Source organism: Cyrtonyx montezumae, unplaced genomic scaffold, assembly GCF_038088225.1.
Source record: "Cyrtonyx montezumae isolate F1298 unplaced genomic scaffold, pur_monq_1.0 scaffold_13, whole genome shotgun sequence".
NCBI classification, from domain to species: Eukaryota; Metazoa; Chordata; class Aves; order Galliformes; family Odontophoridae; genus Cyrtonyx; species Cyrtonyx montezumae.
The window spans coordinates 4678128-4699894 of NW_027071859.1; the positions used below are offsets into that span (position 1 = coordinate 4678128).

At 45.7% G+C, this 21767-nt stretch overlaps 2 protein-coding genes across 20 annotated transcripts in view; one reads left to right on the forward strand and one right to left on the reverse strand.

The window, feature by feature from the left end:
• The window catches only part of HMBOX1 (homeobox containing 1), a 107791-nt gene extending 95081 nt beyond the window's left edge, over window positions 1-12710 (reverse strand). For 13 of the 17 annotated variants that reach the window (XM_065730518.1, XM_065730513.1, XM_065730508.1 and 10 more), the window contains exon 1: window positions 12391-12699. The gene's annotated coding sequence lies outside the window, so the exon portion shown is untranslated. Of the gene's footprint in view, window positions 1-7964; window positions 8094-9871; window positions 9975-11981; window positions 12002-12390 lie in introns of those variants that run through there. The other 4 variants (XM_065730506.1, XM_065730504.1, XM_065730505.1 and 1 more) reach the window with 4 other exon arrangements.
• A 213-nt stretch (window positions 12711-12923) lies between these two features.
• The window catches only part of INTS9 (integrator complex subunit 9), a 66496-nt gene continuing 57652 nt past the window's right edge, over window positions 12924-21767 (forward strand). For 2 of the 3 annotated variants that reach the window (XM_065730468.1, XM_065730470.1), the window contains exons 1-2: window positions 12924-13012; window positions 17691-17818. In XM_065730468.1, coding sequence (XP_065586540.1) covers window positions 13004-13012; window positions 17691-17818 — 137 coding nt within the window. In that variant the 5' untranslated portion in view covers window positions 12924-13003. Of the gene's footprint in view, window positions 13013-17047; window positions 17080-17690; window positions 17819-21767 lie in introns of those variants that run through there. The other variant, XM_065730469.1, reaches the window with a different exon arrangement.

Here is a 21767-nt window from a genome sequence, read left to right on the forward strand (position 1 = left end):
GTTTTAAGCTTCACTTATAACTGGAAACCAACTGCAAAATGCACAGGAACAAGTATGGAAAAGAGGATCCATAGGAGTTGGGAAAATGATTATGAAAGAATCAAGATGCAAGAAGAGAAATATTAATTGCAGCTTAACTGGATTCTGATAACACCAGGCATGGACCAAGACTGTCCTTAGGCTCTGAATGTACAGAGCTCAACCCCAGTGCACCCAAAGCAATGCAGGAGGGCTCAGGATTGCCCAAGCCACATCCCCACAATCGCACCTCAGAAGTCATTGCTCCTCTCCTTAATATTTTAAAAAATATTTAAAAAATGCTGACAATACTTCAAAGATAGTACAGTCCTGAACTTGCAGTCCTTTTTCAGAAGTAGTTCTTATCAGAAGACTGAAGGACCACTCTGCTTATGCAGTGTGCAGGACATTTAGCACGTGCTGTTAAAAAGAAGGTCCACATTACCAACTTTTTCTAGTCATCAAGGAGAAAAAAATCAGTTTCAATCACAGCACTGTGCATTTTTCTATACCCAAGAGACAGCAACCATAGAGCAGAGCTGGGAAGCAGCACCCAAGAGGACACCAGAAGCAGATTTCCAAGCAGTCACAACCAAAAAGGGCGGGGGGGGAAAGCTGCAAAGTAAATTGTTTCATGAAATAATTGGAGGAAGGGCCAATGTCTGCTTTGGAAAGTGGACAGTAAGCCTGTCAAAAGCAAAAACAATGGAGAATTAATAATGATTAAGTATGAAAAGTCCTAGAGCTCTGTGATCGCCTGTTAATTAAAAAAGGAAATTTCCTTAATAGAGTTCCAGTTTAGTTGCTGCGAAACCCAGAGAGCATTCCCACTGCCTCTAACATTTGTTATACCTTGTTTCAAACACTCATGCACCAAAAAGCACTGTAAATTAATGAAAATTCAAGATATTCTGCACCGGTTTTATTCCATGCTCGAAAACCCATGCTCACAAAAGACACAAGAGAGCCTTCATCAACTCAGGTTGCTTTAGTAGGTTCAACGTATCACAGAAAAGTAAATTGTTTACTATCTAACCTTTGTTAGTGTAAAGCAGCTCCCTGAAGGTAGCTTTGGAGGGGTTAAAACTTTCCTCTTTAATTTCATTATCAGTCAGTCATCCATTGGGTAGGAAGCAGGACACAGCTCTGATGTGCAAGAAGTACAAGAGGCAAGGGGGGTGGCAGGCACCCTTCATCCCCTGCTCCTCCCTTTCTGTCTACACTGGAAACTAAATGCACCATAAACTTGGCTTCTGCTCCCAACTAGTACATTTCGTGAGGGACAAAAGAAAATGAAGATTGGAGAGACTGAAGCAACTGAAAATGGAGAAGCTGCACTTCAGCTGGCACCCCGTCATTAGCCACGTTGTTTATAAAACAATTTTAAAATGTCACCTTTATGCATTAAGAGTTCTAATATTTTTGAATGATACCTCACATGCGCTGGATGCATAAAAACGTTAAGGAAACATGGTTTGCATTTTAAAGTGCTTTAGTGAAAACATATGAATTACCTTTATTAAATGAATTGAACCTTGCTGTGTCCTCTACTGAAACATTTCTGTATTAGTCAACCTCATTCCGCATTTTTTTCCACCTTATGTTATGAGAGGGAAACAATCATTTTTGCATTTATAGCTCCCAAATGGTTTCTCAGCATGGAATTAAATAGCCTGTGATCTGAACTATCTGAGTGCACTGACATGAAGAAACTGTTCTCTATGCACATGTAAGAGCAGCTCCTACAGTCCAAAGGTGGTTTACTACTTCAACAAGTTCTGGTTCCGTGTGTACAGCCAACAGTGACTGCCATCCCTCTACTGCTTTGACTTTATCTGAGATACCCAAAGTGAAAATGCACTGCCTAGATGCTGTTCACATCCACTGCATGAAACACTAGATGTCAATGTTACAACAGGTTAAGAGAAGGCATTTATATATATATATATATTTTTTAATTTAAAAAGACAATTTTTAAACAGGTTGTAAACACAAGTTTGTAAGAAAGTGAGCAAAATTACAGAGAGTGGAGATGCTGTTTTTTTAGCTAACTGCTGTTCTATCAGCTAACTTCACCAACAACATATTTTCATTCTTATCAAAGACACGTGCATCCATTTGCTATTAAATGGATCTGCTGTCTGCAAACTAGACAGAGCTTCCAGACTCCTGATAAGTGGTGAATTTGGCTCTTCAGGATCATGAAATGTCCAAGCACTGGAATTTTAACACCTCCTTGGAGCAATATTTAAACCGATCATCAGTGTAAGCAAATGCAATCTAAATGGAGTGCCTTGATGGGCACTAAGTCTTTACCTCCAGAGCTATCTCCTGTCTGCATACTTGCACAGTGCTTAGCACCTCAGGGCCCAGCTCCAGTAATGCTCTCAAACCGCAATCGCGTCACCCTAATCTTCATCTTAAGTATTTTATCAGCAATTTATGAGCAAGCTTAACCCACCTAAGCAATCAAATATGAAGACCAAAAAAAGAACTGGATCCCAGCTTTCCAGTTATACAAGCTTCAGAGTGGGGAAGATAATACCTAAGCAAGTTCCACATTCCAAAAAACAAAACTCTTATGGAAGAAGGGGAGGTTGGAAGGATAAAAAAAGGGGGATGAGCTTCCCATAGCACTGCAACGCCACAGGAAAGCACCACGTTTAATGTAATCAAGCTCTACATTGCAGCCATATGGAAACAATTTCAGTCAATAAACAACTCCTGCAAGAAGACAGCAGAGGAACAGAAGAATCAGATACTGAGTTAGCAAGGAGGTAGGAAAGTCGCCGGCTGAGCTCAGAGGCTCTCGCTGTAAGAAACATTTATGTCCCACAAAACAACACACGTTTTTGAGTCTCTATTACTTGTCTTGAACTTGCACTGGGCCACACCTCAGATTTCGAGCAGTAAAACAGCACTTTCTCCAACCTCCAAAACGCTGTGCCTCAGTTCTCCTCCCCTTCATCCCCCTTCCAAAGCTTTTTTCAAAGCCTATCTCTCTGGCAGGTTTCCCACCCAATAGCCAGAGAGGAAGCAGACATCCCAAACTTCAGATATGCGCCTGACCCCTTTGCATTTTAGCTGACTGGGCTGCAGGCTTCAAAACAGGCTTTTTAATGGAGCAAGTCCTTTCACATACCTTTAAAAAAAAGGAAAAGAAAAAAAAAAGGAAAGCCAACAGCAACAAAAGAGCTACCCACATCACTCCTCACTGGAAAGGGTATTTAAATCAGGTTTGGTTTCAGGATCCCCTCGGATATACTGTCCAAATGCTGCCCCTCTACCAGAAGGAGACATTCGTGCCCAGTGCTGATCACAGCTGCAACATGGAGGGAGTAAAGGCTCAATCAGTCTGGCATAGGAAAAGGGAATTCAAAGGAACGGCCAAGTGAAGGCAGCTGCGTTTTTAACAAAAAGTAACAAGGCACATGGCTATGAACAAAACACAACTGACTCGAGTGTGACAAGGTGACACCAATATGTATCAGAAACCTGCCCACTGAATGAACTGAGGGCTATTCACCAGTGTCTCACAGGCAGGCACCTGTAAGGGTTGGGAGGCTCTCTGCTTCCACTCAGCCATGCAATCACCGGAGACGCACCGTGCCCTCCCCAAAAGCACTCCGCTTCTGTACACGTGGATATTCGGGAATAAAACACGTGAGGTTGTTCCTCTTACCCATCAGATTTCTTTAAATGAGGGACTCTTTGGGATGCACTGTTCAGGATGGATGCTCATGCTAATGCTCAAAAAGGGGATGGAGCAAACCCAGAGCGCTGTGCGGTGGCCAGCAGCATAGCAGTCCAGGCAAGCCAACAGAAAAAAAGATTATCCCGCTAAGGAATCAGAGAACAGGGACACCAGTAATGCCAGTCAGCATGCACTTGTGGAAAACAAATGCCTTGATAAAAGGCTAACTTCATTCCATGAGATTCAAAAGGTAACCAAACAGAACGAAGTATGTGCACAGAGCGTACTTTGGTTCTAGTGGAAATCCACTGCGGCTGCTCCACACGGAGCAGCACTTCCTGAGCACTGCCACTTCTGCATCTACTTCCTGCTACTGCATCACATCAGGTTTCTCTGCCACTAAATTTAAAGTCTGATGCAGTTCAATGTTTTTCACTGCAGATAAAAATCTGTGTCCGACACCATGCCTATGGGAACAGTACATCATTATGAGGAAAGGGCAGCAAAAGAAAGAGGTCTGAGTATCTGCCTTACCCGTGCCCAGAAAAGCAAAACATCTGAGAACAAAGGCAAATTTACAAACTAAGAAATGCAAACCATAACTGCTAAGTGGCACTCTTTGCTAGGAGGAACCTCAGGGTCAGAGCACGATTTCCCTATGCAAAAGGGCTCCTACAAACCTTTTAAACAGACGCGTAGCATTTGTGCCTTGATGGTCTGAGTGGATAAAAGGCAGACTGGAACATTCACCATGTTTGGTTTCCACTATGTTAAAAATAAATGGAGACCATGAAGAATCACCGGATGATCTGAGTGCTGGAGAAAATGCCTCAGAGTGAGACTTAAAAGCTCAACTCTGTTTCCTTATCAATTGACTAACGTGATTACAGAGTGTAAGTACCTCCATGGCAAGAAAGCACTGGATACTAAAGGGCTCTAATCTCCTCAGGAAAGTCATAACAAGAACCAGCAGCAGAAGTTAGACAAATTCAAATCAGAAATCAGCCACTTACTTTTAGCAGTGAGATGGCACAAGCTACCAGGAGAAGCGAGGAGTCTGAAATTACTGGTGATGGACACTCCAGGCTGGAAAGCTTTCCAAGTGTTTTTTTTGCCAAACATCAGTTACTGGTCTCAGTTTCAGAATAAATGATTAAAATTTAAAGACTTGCGATATAAAGCACATAAAACATAGCAGACAAGGAGATTTAATTGGCTGTTCTCACCTTAAATTTTATGAATCTCCAATATGTTAACATCATTCTACCTCTACGGGTAAGGAAATTAAAGAGGGAGGGATAAGTTTCAAGTTCAGTAAGCTCCTCCTTTTTCAGATCACTGTCTTTATCACTACACAGCATCGCCCCATCAAGCAGATGGAGCCCCTGTGAAATGCAAACAGTCAGAGAGGTCTGGGAACAATGCATAACACAACTGAGCTGAGAAAACCGGTGATGAACTACTTACCTCTCCCATCTGTGGCACGAAAAAAATCACTATTAGCTTAAATAACTGCTTCTTATTCTGTGTAAATACACTTATGTCATTCATGTTTATATTACCGAGAGCAGCACGCACTACCACCCAGCCAAGAATCTCCAAATACTTTACGAACGTGCAAACATCTCAACAGCCCTGAAAGGATTGTATTCATACTACACACTGGTACGCGGGCAAGTCAAGAAGTTTGCCCTGGGTCATAAAGCAAGACTTATGGCAGAGCCTAGAAACGAGAGCCTGCTGACATCTCGCTGCCAGGAGAACTTTCCTTTTCAACCTCTGAGTACTACTTACACGTCAGAGCTGCTGCACACCCAACTGCTCAAACTCCAAAGCCAGGGAAATCACAAAGAGATTTCTAGTGAAAGCTGACATTGTAACCAGAGAATCTGATCATGGCAGAGAAAGTGTCCAAAATAAAGGTCAGAATAAATACCCGAGTAGGAACAGCGCTCGTATTTTATGAACTAACTAAATGCTTTCTGCTTCCATTAGTATTACAGTACCTCTGGAAGAACAAAAAGCAGATTCAGGGCTTGCTTCAGAGCACAGAAGAAATGGGCAGTTCCAAATGCAGGAAATGACTATATGCTACACTTCCTAATTGATACAACATAGCTTATCAGCAGAATAAAACCAGCTGCTCACAATGCTCGCTGAAAGAACAGCCCACGGTATTGTTTCAGTAGGAGTTGTTTTATTGATGAACTTCAGAGTCCACAGCACTTTTTAAGAAAGTGAAAAAAAAACAAAGTTTCTGGACTCCTAAGTTCAGCAGTGGACAGGAAACCGAGCCAGGAATTCAAGGCAGGAGAGACTGAGATGGGGGTATTCAGAACCAAACATAATTAATATATTTTGCAGGCCTGGCTCACAAATTACTTCCTTAGTCCAATATTAATACCTCATCTACGACCACAGCAGTGAATGGGATTTCTATAAATTTAATCTAACCTCCATAGACTCCTTACGTGTCCGGAGAACAAAAGAAGGCCCCTCCACATGAAGTACATAATGAAATCTGTTTTCCTCCGGATGCAAAAAATTCTTCCATAGATCTGAAAGCAACACCCAACTCACAAGACAAATAGTGACTGGAAGAAAGCACCTGCCATCATGCTGCAGGCACACACACAAAGCGAGGTCCCCGTCCAGTCAGACCACAGAAGTCTTTTTGGTATATATATGTATATGAGACTTGATTAGCTACATCTGCTGCTATGTTTCAGGACAGTAACTGCACTGAAAACACCATGAAATGAAGTAGACATTCCTATGGAAATTCTGTAGGAGAAAGAGTTAACTGACCTTCCCCACACTCTGGGGCTGCATGGAAAGACAAAGCACAGCTCACTCTGTCAGAAGCACTCCACCACAGCAGTTCCCAGTTTTAAGAGCAGTCTGTAACTTCAAACTCTGCATCCAGCTTTGATTAAGAACTGGGAAAGAGAAATCTGCACAGAGACGAGTAGAATAACTAGTCCTAGATTATTCAGGGCATAAAAAAAGCACACCAAACCAGCAATTGTTCAATATTTCAGTGTCTACATTAACACAGCGCTGAATCGAAACTAACAATCACGCACATGCATTCTCACAATAGATTTGAAGTCCAACACTGAAAAACTCTTATTAAAGAAAGTAGAAAAGAAAAAAGTAACGTGAGAGAAAGGTGCATCCCTTATGGTCTTATAAAAAAATGTATCCCAGTAGTTCTTTTGGTCTGACGGAAAGAGAGAAAAAATACCTAGTGGCTTTAAAAGCAATAAAACGAAGAGAATAAATGAGGATGACAAGTGTCAAACCACAGAAGTCAATGGGAGATGGGAAATTCTCCCGTCGCTGTGAAATAAATAAATAGATCCCATTGACTTGGGCATTATCAGAAGACCAGCCAATCAATTCCAAGTTTGGACAACGTATTGGTGTCACAGGTGTAAATGTGCAACAGCTGGGGAACTGAGGCAGCTGCGTACAACCGCCACGGACTCAACGTGTGACTCTGAGTGACACACTCCGCCTTTACGCCTCAGATTCTCCATTTTTAAAATACCGATATCTGCATCAAGTACATAAAGATTCACAAACAAAGGTACAAAGTATTGCTTTATCAGGGAGCAGTAAAGGAGGAGGACAGCGGCTCGGCCATAATGAATCAAATCTGAAACATCAGAGTCATACTCCGCCAGCGTACCACACAAGTTGTGGCCATAAATCGATCGCTTCTGATTAGGTTAGGCTTTACGATGCAGTAATTGTGATAGCAGCAGTTTCATAACTGTGAAACGAGCACTTTGCTCAGCAGCACATTATGCAGGAAGCCTTTCTGGTCAACCTGACTGAAACAGCACAGAACAGAAGCATCCCAAACACCACATATGATTTTTAAGGATCTCTATCATAAAAGCTTCTCCGTTTGCTTTTACGGCCGCAGGCTAACCCAGTCGAGTGGGAGGAGAAGGGAAGGAAATCAAACAGAGCAATTTTTAAGAAAGACCAGAATTCAAGCTCTTCTATCTCTTTGCAGCAGGCACAGCGCGGAAATAAATGCATTTCTCACAGCAGCAAGATGAAATTTTCACTTGGCCGGCAACTACAGAGCCAATTCTCTGCTCCTCTCTGTGGACCACATGACTGCCTCAATGCATAAGAACATTTTTTGTGCCAACTTGCAGAGAAGACCACGTAGTTAATAGTTTGCAACCTCCTTTCCCCCAGAAGATCTTCAGTGTTGAGTAACAAAATTCCTCACATGATTTCAATGAGAGGGTTCACTTGTCAGAGGCTGCTCCGAGATAGTATCAGATGTCAGGGAGGTGCTGTTTAGACGGAGCTTTCCAGCCCTCTGCTTGCAAAGCTCAAGTGAAAAAGAAAAAAACTGCAGGCTATGAAGTTTGAAACTGGAAGAAAGGAAAATAATCTCTAGACGTTATTTTTAAAATGTGGAAGTGAGCCAATTAACAAGAGGAGGAAGAAACACTGCAATTAAAGCCCTAACAAACTCTGGAGATCAAGGACTGATTACTGCCACAGACTCCATGCAGAAACCTGAGCAAGTTAATCCCTCTACACCTTGGTTTGTCACCTGTGAAACCAAAAATAACACTTTCTTTTCATACCTTGTTATTCCTGCTTGCTTTGTTCCCCAATTTATAAGCACTTGTCCAAACACTCATCTTTAGCATGAACTCTGGAAATCACGTTCGTAGCTAACACACAATCAGTTTGCATGACTGCGTGCTCAAATGTGAACTCTTGGTGTACTTGGCTGCCCAGCTGCCCTAATCCTTGAACACGTCAGAAGGCAGTTTTAGTCAATACAGGAACCCTACAATACTAACAGTTTATCAGAATCACAGAATGGCCTGGGTTGAAAAGGACCTCAAAGACCATGTAGTTTCAACCCCCCTGCTGTGGGCAGGGTCACCAACCACTAGAGCAGGCTGCACAGAGCCACATCCAGCCTTGCCTTGGATGCCCCCAGGGATGGGGCATTCACAACCTCTCTGAGCGAAATTAATAATCTAATATATAAAAGCAGGTCTTGGGATAGGAATCAATGAAAAAAAATTCCATTTCTCCTCATTACCTCCTAAAAATCCTACTATAATCATGACATTGGTCTCACTTCATTGATAATACTCAAGATAATATTATCAGCATAGGTATAATTAAAGGGGCAATCCCACGAGGACTTGCATGCAGATCCAACGCCTGCTCCATTAAAATCAGTATACAGTGAAATTGACTTCAGCGACTTTAGAAGTGTCAAAGCTGCATAAAGGAAGAGGGGAAACAAAGGCGTGCTCCTTTGCAGTAGGAATCTCAAGTTGTCAGCACCCCTCCAAAAGCTCCATTTCAAATCCCAAACTTTGCACGGGATGAGAAATACTCGCCACAGATCCCAGTGCTGTAATGTGTACTTCTGTAGTGCCCTTAAAATCTCTGTGAATAAATCTTGGTAAAACACGAGTTGCTTTTTTCAGATTCAAACGTGCTGTTCTTTAGATGCAAATCTGCCCATTTCCTAACACATACAACCAAACACCTTCAGAAATGCCTCTATGAAATGGACAGCGCTGGATTTTCTACTGCTCACGTTTCGGTTTCATTCGTTCTTCCAAGTCCTTTCCCAAACACCATCTCCTAAAAGCCAAAATTTCATCTCTGCCTCACTGACATTCAACAAAGCGCAGTCCCAAAAGTTAATGACAGAAAGCGTTCGGAAATTCATGCTCATTAGAAATTCATTTTATTAAAAATAAATATCATTTAGAAACCAACATCAGAAACCCCCGTTTCCCCAGGTCCAGATGCCAAGGAAAGCACACATCAAACACTTCCATGAACTACGGATCATCACTATAAAGTAAACGCTTCGTAATAAATTCAATTTCCAAACACTGGACTGACGTGGTCCTCTAATATCACTGTGAAAGAGACCCAGAAGACTCGCACAGCAGCTGCCTCAGAAGTCAGCTTTCTGCAGCAAACACTGGCTCCTAACTCTGCCGGATTACCGTATCGCAGTACTAGAGGGATGCACATTTTCTAGAAAGGTCAACAAAACAGAACAGAATTGCTCAAGGCTGCTCAATAAAGTAGTTCTAGAGATAAGCAGGCCTCATCCACGCAGAATTTTCTTGAAGATTTCCTTACCACTCTTTAAAAACCCTGCAATTTCACCTCTGGTAGCATTCCTGTAACACAGCTGGCAGTCTGCATACCACAATGTCGTCTAGACCTGCTCCAAACAGAGCTGGATGACACAGGAGTAAAAATGCTGATGCCTGTTCGGGTGCCTGCGCTGTGCTGAAGGAACGATAGGAGGAACAGGCAGAGCTGAGCGAGACACAAGTTCCTTGTTCCTCATCTCACGCCCAGGCTCGCCAGACAATCCCGTCAACCAGAGAGAAAAGTTGTGGCTGTCATGGGGCTAAAGAATAATCTTCACAGAAGGGAAAAAAAGCGTTCCCAAACCGCTGTTACCAGACACAGCATCAAGCTCCACTCCTTCATAGAGGTCTAGGAATATGCAGCTAACAAACACATCCCTACGCTGTTATATCCCATCCGTTTCTCACTGCTCTCCTACTTCCCTCCCCCACCCGCGCCTCAGAAATGTTTCCTTAGCAATATGGAGGAGAAATGGCAAAAAGGGAGATGCAAAACACAGAAATAAATTAAGTTTGTTCCCTGCTGTTGAACAATTTGGCCGTAGCATGACAAGAGGAAAAAAAAATGTTGAGAGTGATAAATCCATATATACCTAACTCCAAACTACACCCGACATCCCGAGAGACCCGATGTAATGGTAAATAAATATAGATGCAGTTCCTACTAATGAGGTAGGGTACAGCAAGGCCAAAGAAAATGCAATCATCTCGGGGAGAAGAACTGCACAGGACTCCTCTTCTCCCATCCGTGGAGGAAATCAAATACCAGCTGCACCATCCCAGGAAGAAAGCAGTGTACCTGATGAGCCCTGCAGCAATGAGCTCGTCACAGCACGGGATGCAAGCATGCACTTCAAGGCTCTAGGAGCCCACAGACTGCCCGCATAAGATCGTGTATTTCTCTACCAGTTTTCCTTTCTCCAGTGTGTCTTTACACGCTGTCTTACAGGCAGACTGTAGTTTTTACCCCCATTCCCTTCCCCTCCATCCCTATTTAGTTTGGATTGGGGGCACATAGCTAGCATCCACCAGATCTGCTCCCACATTCCCAAGCCCTGACCATTGGGTTAACACTTTCCCCTCTACAAACTTTTAAACCTTTCCAGCTTCAGCTCACATGCATTCTGTACTTAAAGCTGCTTATCTGTAGCCCCAACAAGCACGAGAACAAATCAAGATACGCCCGACTCCGCAGACAACGTGCTTTCAGCCTTTATTTTCTCTTCCTTCTTCCCTCCCCACCCCACAAAACAAAAAAAATCATTCTGTCCCCAGCACGAGGGGAATGGAACAACAGCACACACTCCCAGCTTTCTTATAGACTCACTGCAAAGAAAGAAAACACGAAAACAAAACGTTCCTTAGAAGCACTCTTATTTAAAACAACCGAAAAGCCCACCAGAGGTCGAAGTAGTCAGCCCAACCTGCCTCGCATGTGCGATGTGGGTAGAAAAACAAGCAGAACAGCACCGAAGTCGGGTTGGCTCAGCCCCGGAGCGGGGCAGGGCGGGCGGACAGCATCCCCTGCCCCTTCCCTACCATCCTGGGCTCAGGGGCACTGCTCGTCCCCGAAAGAGCCCGGGCACCGACAGCGAAGCACCGCAGCTCCTCTCCCCGAGAAGCAGGGAATAAACAAGCGGCTGACACCCCACCCAAGCCCTCCGCACACGTTTTGGGAACGATTTCTCGCCGGGTCCTTCTCCCCATCCCGCACAGCGAATCCCATCGGGTGGACGCCTTCCCCCTTCCCGAAGCCCTCCCGCAAAGCTCCGGCGGCAGCGCAGCGCGGGGGGCGGCGGAGTGACCCCCCACCCCTCCCCCACGTATCCGTAGCAAAGCAGCGGGGCTCCCCCACTGTGGGTGCTCGGAAAGGAGTGAGAAGGAAAAAAGAAAAAAAAAAAAAAAGGGGGGGGAAATACGGGCAGTAGAGAGAGAAGAGAGGGATGAGGGAGAGAGGAGAGGTCCCCCCCCTCAGCCCCGCTCGGGGTTCGCAGCCCTTGAGGCGGCCCCAGCCCGAAGTCGGCAGCCAACAACACCAAAACAAGCCGAAAAAAATAAAGAAGAAAGAGAGAAACGAAGAAGCCAGCACCCACCCAGCCTGAGGGGACTCCGCCGCCGCGAGTTCGTCCTCCCCACGCCCGGGAGGTGGAGGGGGGGGGGGGTGGGAAGCAAGAGAGAGAGAGAGAGGGAGAACACAAAACAGAATCAAAAGCCGAAGCAGCAGCAGCGAGCTCCCGGCAAACCGGGGGCACCGCACCGCCCGCACCAGCAGCGCCTGCAACTCGGAGCGCCGAGGGGGCTGCGCCCACCCGCGGCCCCGACCCCCCTCCCCACGCACCCTCGGATCTCCTCGCGCCGCGAATCCCTCTCCAGCCGGAGGAAGGAGGTAAGGGGGGCGAGGGGGGGGACCCCTTCCCCCTCCCACCCTCCCTCCTCGCAGCCCACCCACCCGCCCGCCCCCTCCCCTCGTTGAGCCGCCCCCCCTCCCGCACCCACACTCACCTCCGGGTGCCGGCAGCTCCTCCGCTTCACCATTGAACGGCCGCCCCCGGCGGGGACTCCCCCCCCCCCCCACGGCGTGAGGGGTGATTAATGGGGGCGCAGCGGGAGGAGAACAATAGGGGGGCGGAAAGCTCTCGGCTGGCGGAGCCCCCCCCCCCGAGGACGACAGCCCCCCTCCCCGTCTCGCTCTCCCTTTCCTCTGTGTTGCTCGTTTTTTTTCTCCCTTGGCTCGCTCACACCAGACTGACTGTCTTTGTCTGTCTGACAAGCGCCATGTTGATATCAACATCCGAGCTCCCACCTGCTGCAGCTGTGAGACCCTGGGACTTGTAGTTCCCCCCTCCCCAGGGTGACGGGGAGCGCCGCCGCTCGTGGACTACAACTCCCAGCATGCCCGGCGCCGCGCCGCGCCACGGCAGCGCGGAGCCAAGCGGGCGGCGGACTACGGCTCCCAGCATGCCTCGGGAGGGCAAGGTGAACGGGGGGGGGGCGGGGAAGGATATGACGTCATCGCGGGCGGGGGGACGACGACTACAAGTCCCGTGATGCCCCGGGGTGGGAGCGGGCAGGAAGGCGGGGTGGGGTTGTCCGTGTAAATAGGGCCGGGTGAAGCATGAAGCTGGTGAGTGGTGGGGTCGGGGGGTGTTGGTGGGGGGGGGCTGAGCGGTGTTATCTACGCTGCGGTAGCCATCATCCCCGCGGTTGAGGAAGCGGGGGGGGGGAGGGGCGCCAAAGCTCGAACCCCCCCGCTCCTCCTGGGGTTGGGTGAGGGGACGGCAGTGGGGTTTGTACGGCCGTACGCTCCGCAGCGCCCGTATGGCCTCCGTGGGGCCGCCCCGGTGGCAGCGCGTCCCTGTGGGTCGCCACGGAAATCCTTCGGCGTTAACGCGGGTGACGGTTGAGGAGGAAGCGCTGTCCGCCAGTTAAAGGGAAAGTTGTCCTAAAGCACGTGTTGTTGGTCTCCTCTCAGCCCTCTTCACCCGTGCCCTGGATCCTGGGACGCTTTTTTATCTTCCGGGAAGAATGTCTCGGTTTTGCTTTAAGCGATCCGTGTCCCAAGAGCTGTAAGCTCAAGCAGCGTTCGCCGTGTGAAGGAGGAATAATTGCATGCTCCAGTACAGGCTGGGGGATGAGCTGCTGGAGAGGAACCTGGGTGTCCTGGTGGATGATAGGTTGACCATGAGCCAGCAGTGTGGTGGCTGAGAGGGCCGATGGCATTCTGGGATGCATTAAAAAGAGCGTGGCCAGCAGGTCAAGGGAGGTGATCCTCCCCCTCTACTCTGCCCTGGTGAGGTCTCACCTGGAGTACTGTGTCCAGTTCTGGGCTCCCCAGTATAAAAAAGACAGGGATCTCTTGGAAAGAGTCCAGCGCAGGGCCACAAAGATGGTGAAGGGCCTGGAGGATCTCCCCTATGAAGAAAGGTGGAGTGAACTGGGTCTGTCTAGCCTTGAGAAAAGACTGAGAGGGGACCTGATCCAGGTTTATAAATATCTGAGGTATGGGGAACAAAGTGGTGAGGCCAGACTCTTTTCAGCAGTGTGAGGAGACAGGACAAGGGGCAACAGACAGAAACTGCAGCACAGGAGGTTCTGCACGAATGTGTGCAAGAACTTTATGGTGAAGGTGACGGAGCACAGACTGCCCAAGGGAGTTGTGGAAACTTCTCTAGAGATATTCAGGACCCACCTGGATGCCTACCTTTGCGACCTGGTGTCGGGAACCTGCTTTGGCAGGGGGTTGGACTCGATGACCTCTAGAGATCCCTTCCAACCCCTACAACTCTGTGATTCTGTGTAATCAGGTATTTAACCTGATGGTAATGTTGTCTCATGGCTTTGAGGCTGACAAAGCTAAGCATGCTTTGTAGAAGTGAACTTGGATTCTCTGAGACTGAAAGTTCATCACATTTGTGGTTTAACTGTGAAATTAGTTCAGTGGGCAGCTGAAGAGCTTAATCCTGCATAATGTGAGATATGGGATTAAGTCTCTGTGTGTGGATGAAGGTCCTGGAGTGTGCCCAGAGAAGGGTGAGAAGCTGTGACGTGTCTGGTGGACAAATGTTGTGCACAGCAGCTGGGGAAGCTGGGATGAGCCTCCTCTGCTCCAGGCTGACCCAGGGTAGACCTTACTGCTCTCTATTACACGCTGAAAGGAGGTTGTGGTGAGCTAGGGGTGGGCCTCTGTTCCCAGGTAACAGCAGTAGGATGAGGGGTGATGGCCTCAGGCTGTGCCAGGGGCGGTTCAGCTTGGACATTAGGAAATGCTTCTCAAAAAGAGCAGTGATGCAGTGGCACAGCTGCACAGGGAGCTGGTGGGGTCACCGTCTCCAGAGATGATCCAGAGCTGTGGAGGTGTAACACTGAGCGGCACAGTGGGCTTGGTACAGGTGGGGTTGGACTGGATGAGCTCAGGGATCTTTTCCAACTGTAATGATTTTATGAATGCTTCCAGTTGGACAAACTGTGGAAGTGCTTCTGGACATGACTCTAGAGGCTGGTGTTACAGTGCAGGGGGAAAAGCAAACTGATAAATCTGTAAATGAGGATTGCACTGGAAATGCAGGGTTCCTTGTTCCTACCCTTGTACAAGGGTAGATTGAGGGACAGGACGGGAGGGGGAGGAATACAGGCAGTATTTTTAGGCCTGTGTTCACATTTGGGGACTGCTGGTTTTAAGAGCAGATTCTTCACCTTATATTTTGTCTGGATTTAGGGCTGAATCTGGAGGTTGCAGGGAAATGGAATTGAATGCTTTCATGATCCCTTCACATGTATTTGGTTTGAATTTGTAAGAGCAAGGCAGAGGTTACTGCCTTCAGATCTGACTCAGAATCCAGGGAAAGTTTCAAACTTCACAAACTTGATGTGCTTGAGTCCAGGCAAATCCCATTGAGATAACTGGATCCGTGGCATAACGTTGGAACAACGCACTGCTGTGTTCGTTGGCTTCAGTTCAACTTAGAAAATCTGGAATGTTTTGGAGCTGCTAGCTTGAGATGTCATCTCTTTTTTTTTTTTCCCTGTCACCTTGCCATATATGAGATCACCAGTGATGCTCCAGGCTGGCGAGCACTCAGTGTGAGCCAGATGTCTGCTGAGAGCTGGTCTGTGGAGGGCTTCAGCTCTGTGCCCTCTCTGCCAAACTGCCATCCAGTTTACAGAGCCCATCAAGGGAGCTGTGCATAGAGATGGGCATATTCACAGCCCTTTGTTTATGTTTTGTGATTTTTTTTTTCCTGTAACTGATTTCTAATAAGGAGATAAGGAACCTAGTGTGTTAGCTGCTTCGACCTTAAGTCAAAAGGGGGAAAGAGATGAAAGCAAATGGATCTAAGAGCAAAAATGGACTTGCAGTTCAGTCTAGTCAGGAATATTATTAACTGGGGTCTCTGGGTCTGTTTTAGACAGGATCAAGCATGAACTGGGTGGCAGAAATCAAATGTAGTACATACAGAGATGTTATAGTGCAGATATGGAGTCCTGATCTAAAATTCTGACAGAGATACAGCCCTGGAAATGTCACGTGCAAGTAGCTATACATCATGTATGCTTTGTTTTTGTTTTACGTGAGTCTGATAAAGAGTCCATTGACTCCCAGGGATCCATTGACCACAGATGACAGCCACAGATACAGATGTTTTAGATGCTTGTAAAGAGGGAAAAAAAAGAAGATTTTCCTGTTAGCTCATGGATATCAAGGTCATGATCCTACTCATGATTTTTAAAAAAGTAGCAAGAAAAGTGTTTTGCTGGTAAAAGTGGTGATATTTCATTGCCTATTTAATTACTGGTAGTTTAAGAGCTACAGAAATAGTTTAGTTCTTATTTTTTCCTTCATTTCTTTCTATTTGCTTGGATTTATGGCTTCAGTTGTCAAAGTTCTGGTCTGGTGAGAACTTAATTTCACAGGCACATGTTACATTCACAAATAACACATCTGAATTGCTTGTTTGTACACTCATTTTTTTTCACCAGCTTGGCTTATCAAGCTTCCTTAAACTTTGGTAGCAGCAGGCAAAATGTAATGTTGCTCCTTAATTATTAAGACTTTGCGAGCTTAAAAGAAAGGATTGTGATATTCTTCATTTAATATTTGAGTGTTAGAGGGTTTAATATTTAAATTAAAGCATCTTTGTGAGGGATGTATGTAAACAGTCTCCTTGGGAGTTGTTAATTCAAGCAGTTGCAGTCCTGTGTTAACATATTGTGAGCGGAGGCAGAAAATGAAATGATTAATCTACCTTCTTTCCACTTGTGGAAAGCAAGCATAAGGAATAAATGCCTTATAAAATGACTGAGCTTTTAGCGTGGTGCATGAACGACAAGTTGATACTTCTTGTCTTAATTGAACAAAACTTGAATTTAAAAGCTTCACCTGAGAGTTGCTGTGCTACGGGATGCCCAGACTTTGAGATGCAAAATCTCTTACTCCTGCAGCCTTTGAAGAACCGTTGAGTCCTGTCCTGTAGGTGTGTTTCTAATCTCACATTTTAAAGGTAGCATTTTTATTCACCTCTCTTCTTATTCAAAGCTTCAGCTGCTCCTGTGCCTTGTTAAAGGTTTCCACTCTCTGTACAGGCGGTGACTGCATCTCAATGATGCTCAAGTGCCCAGTACATAACCTGCTTACTGGCTCATTAACCCTGCAAAACACTGGGGATTGCTCAATACACAAACTGTTCCATTCAGGTATGGTGGTCAGCTCCCTAGTGTTTCCTGTTTGCATTTAGCAAGACAAAAAGCAGGTGAGAGCATGCCCCCGAGCTGCTGTGGTATGCACTACAGCTTCCTCTGCTGAGTGGTGTCAGGAGGCCATGGAAGGTGTGCCCTGCACCTTTGCTTCTTTGTTGAGGTTAATTTCTTAAGGAAATACAACTTGTGCTCCTGCAGGAATTTTCTGTTTCCTCCCCAAGTAGTTCTCAGATTTGCACACCATTTTCAGCTGTGTTTTGCCAGTAGGATTGAGTTTTAAAGGCACTGATTGTCCAGGGTTTTTGTGAAAATAGGTGTTTGTTGGAAGAGGTTCTTATGCGTCATAAATTAGAGAGAGGCACTGCTCTATCCATTTGTCCTTTGTGATCAGAAAACCTTGTCGGTTTAATTACACTTAATACCCTGACGTGGGGGAATTTCAATGAATATACAGTTTTGAGACAATAATTTACCTGAAACCATGAGTTTCTTTCTGGCATGTGTGAAAGTACGTGTTTAAAGATGAGGGGGGAAAAAAGACATTTTTCAGGGGTCTTCAGTCTATTGGTAAAGGTAATGAGGAACTCATTCTCATATTCATCTTTCAGTACTGCCTGTCAGGACATCCAACCTTACCGTGCAATGTACTCAAGTTCAAGTCCACCACCATCATGTTGGACTGCGGACTGGATATGACGTCTACCCTCAACTTCCTGCCATTGCCACTGGTTCAGAGGTATGTTCTGTGCCTGTGAGCACTTAGTTTGTGTCTTCTTGGGTTGCAGTTTGAGTGCTCTGCATGAAATGGTATATTGGAAGGAGAGAGGGGATGAGTACAAATGAACTGCATCATCTGATATCATAAATAGACTTTGTTCACTTAAAAATTCTCTTTATCAAAATAACGTCCTTTGGCTCAGTAGACGGAAGACATTTTATGGATTTATTGATTGGTTTTTCTAGATAATTTATTCTAAGCTTCAGTAAGGTATTGCTGCAACTGCTCAGCACAAGTGAGGTCACATATCTGTCATCTTTCTGGCTTCTTCATGCAAGATGAGATAAATGGGTAACTGAGATGGAGTGCAGGGAGCCCGGCAAGTACTGTTTAACCACCATCTTCTCAGGCTTTCTGTCAGAGCGTGGACTAATGCAAAGAAAAATAGCACTCAACCATCCTCCTTAGTTGACTTCATGGTGTAATTGTTCCCTTTTAAAGTTTAAATAAATAAAAGTGCAGCGCATAAAGGAGTGAAACAGCAGTGAAACAAAAGTAGTTCAGAAGACAGTCCTGAGATCAAGACTCCTTCTGTGCCTTATCTCACAAGTAATCTTTGCCTGGGTTTGTAAATGGATTTGGGTGTTCAGCTTGAGTGACGTATGTGTCACGTTAAGTGGAACACATTACAAAAGCTGTGGTTTGGGAAGGTGGGAATGAGTTGCTCCTGGTGATGTGAAGCTAGCAGGAATTTTCACAAAAGCCTGTTGGTAACATTGATCCATAAGGAAAGAAGTGAGATGCATTCTGGGTTCAGGGAAGGCTTGGTTGAAAGGGGCAGAGTATGACCAGGAGGGTTTTTAACTGACCTGATGAGGTTAAGGTAGATGACCAGTGCTTTGAGCAGTTTGCTGCTTCTTGGAGAGGAGAAGCATAGACAACACGTGCATTATTCCGCAAGGACATGGAGTTCCAAGGTCTGTACAGTGAGCAACAACTGTGTCAAGACAGATCTGTGTGACAGCTCATTTTTGCTAACTATAATATTTAGGAGCAGTAGTAGATTTTGAAAGGAATAAAGAAAAAAGGGGGGCGGGGGTAATCCACCTAGCGACAGCATGGCCTTGCATTAGCTTCTCCCTGCTCCTGAAAGTAAAGAAGATATTGAATGGGGAACAAGTAGCAAAATTAGGTGATTGAACAAAGGCTTAGGAGGTTCTTAGAACTGCAGGCATCAGTGCTCCCTGGGGATATGCCAGCTTTGTCTACTGATAGCAGACCCTGGGAATGAACAGCCAAATTGCAGGTCACAACCTGGAATTCCCCAAGTACCTCCAGAATGTCTGCACTAAAATGACTCAAACTCAATAAGAAAGGATGTCAGATTTGACCCCTGATGGCCCAGAGGAATCCGAGCAAACAGTTGGATTTAAATCCAATCAATCATGTCGGGGAAGGTGATTGAACACCCCTTACAGCAAGGATTGTCCTAAGTACGTGGACTTGGGCAAGTAATTGATCTCTTCGGTATTCTACAAAACATGTCCTGCAGGGAGTTGTGGAAATGAAGTAGAAACATTATATATCTGGTCTCTGTTACCAGGATGTCAAAATACCTCTGAAACTCAAATGTGTATTATCAGTGTAATGTGGGTAGGTGATGGAGAGCTAACATTATCATCATTTTCCAGATGACAGACTAAAAGAAGGCCCAAGTGAGATCTTTCATGATGCTTGTAGCAGAGCAAGGATTTGAAGTATGTCTGTCAGATCTCAGGTTATTACCAGCTGTATTTCCTCTCATGATTAGGAGTACTTCTTGTAGCTAGGTTGATACAGACCCATGTAAACCATGACCAGAGGGGAACTATGTCTCTCTCTGCTGTCTTTAAGCCAGAGGTCCCCAAAGTAGGATCCATGAACCACTTGGGCTCTGTGAGTCTTTGTATGCATCTGCAACGGTGCCCTAATAGTTAGCTCTGATATTGCAGTAGATCTTTGCTGTGCAGCTAGAGCCTGTGTTCTGCCTCACACAGGGCCCTTCTTGAGCAAACGTTTTGAGAGCCTGTGCTTTAATCTCTGAGAGAGGAAAGTGCTGTAGTATTTGTCTCTTTAAAAGAACTGGACATTTTTTTTAGATTTCTTTGGTCTTCAGAAGAAGCCCATCAAAAGGTATGTAGACTCCATCCTGGAAATGGCAGTCCTTGTTCTCACCAGCACATGGAGCATGCACAAAGTGCAGCAGTTCCCAAACACTCCAGGCAGGTTCCTGTACTTTAAAGGAAGTTTGTCAACTGGAATTTTCTCCCCTGTACCAAAGTCAAATGCAAAACTGCAAGGTGAACATGTGGGAAGCTCTTAACCTTTCCTGTCTAGCCATGACACACTTGCTCATATTATTTATGTGACAGTTCTAGCTATTTTGGATTAATCAATCACTCTATTACAATGTCAAAACTATGTCGGCAGGAACTGTTTCTTTTTGGCTTCAAGGTAAAAGTCCTTTCTGTCCTGTGTTGCATATTTCACTTTTACCCTCCCCACCACAGGACCATCTACTAATTTTGCCTCTCTTAAAAAGATCATATACTCTTCAGTGGATGCCAGATTTAGTTCATGTTAATGGTGCTCACTTAGAAATAAGGCAGAAGCACATACAAGGCTAACTTAGAAAAGGAATGGCCGGCAGATCACGAAAAGTTTATCCCTCTTGCCTTCCTGCTGGAGAAAGCACCAATCACAGAACTGTAGGGGTTGGAAGGGACCTCTAGAGATCATTGAGTCCAATCCCCCTGCAAAGCAGGTCTCCGATGGCAGGCTGCACGGGTAGGTGTCCAAGTGGGTCTCTCCAGAGAAGGAGAATCCATAGCCTCCCTGGGCAGCCTGCTCCAGTGCTCTGCCCCCCTCCAATTGGTCCAAGTTTGGACTCCCAGCTGAAGGAGGATGCTGAGAGACTTGAGAGGGTCTTCAAGGGGAGTCTGAGATGATTTGAGTACAGAGCCCATGACTGTACAGAAAGGTTGAGGAGCTGGCCTTGTTTGATCTGGCTGAGAGGAGGCTGAAGAGGGAGCTAACAGGACTCTGCATTTACCTGAGAGGATGTTAAACTCTTCTCAAGCGACAGTGTTGGGGCTAGTAGTCACAGATTGCTACTTGAGAGACTCAGGTTGGACATTAGCATCTCAGTGATGAAGTTGTTCTTAGTCTCATGCTTTTAGCCATTCCCAGATACCCTCTGGAATCTCATCCTTCAGGGATTTGGAAGTTGCAGCAAAATGAAGCTGTCTGACCCTGTCTAGGGTTTGCTCTGAGGCAGTGTGCTACAGACCTGCAGGTGGCCCTTCTAACCAGCATTTTTGCCCTCTCCTCCCTTACATTTGCTGCTCAGCAGAGTGGTTTGGTCTTTCTCCCAGCTTTTCCCTGAGGTCATTTGCTCTCCTCACAACTTTCCCCACCCATCTCTGAAATACAGTACTCGATCTGTGCTTTTGAGCATGTCTATTGGGAGTGCAGTTAGACACCTTCTCTTTTATATCACTAAGCTTCTTCAGAATTGCTCTTTATCCTTGAAAGAGGGTCATGCTTGTCTGGTATATCTTCTGCTGCTGCTTCTATATGACACCCTTCTGCTCTCACCTTTTACCTTCTGCCTTGATTCCTTGAGTCTTTATTTCCCCCTTTTCCTTGTGCCTTACTGGAGTGCCAGTTAGAATCAGTTATTTTGTACTGATGTTAGTTTAAACACAAGATTCGTCTGAGCCACTGAGTCACTTCCTATTTTCAAGAGCTTAAATTCAAAAGCCCCTATAGTGCATAAGCATTCCTCTCTTCAGAGCTCAGAGCTAAACACTTTAATGTTTCACTGCAACCAGGTTCTCCAGTTCTGTCTTGGAATCTGAAGCTTTTACAGGGCTTGGATCCAGGCAGGTTTTAGTCTCTCATTTCCTCTGCTTTTCTGGATTTATGT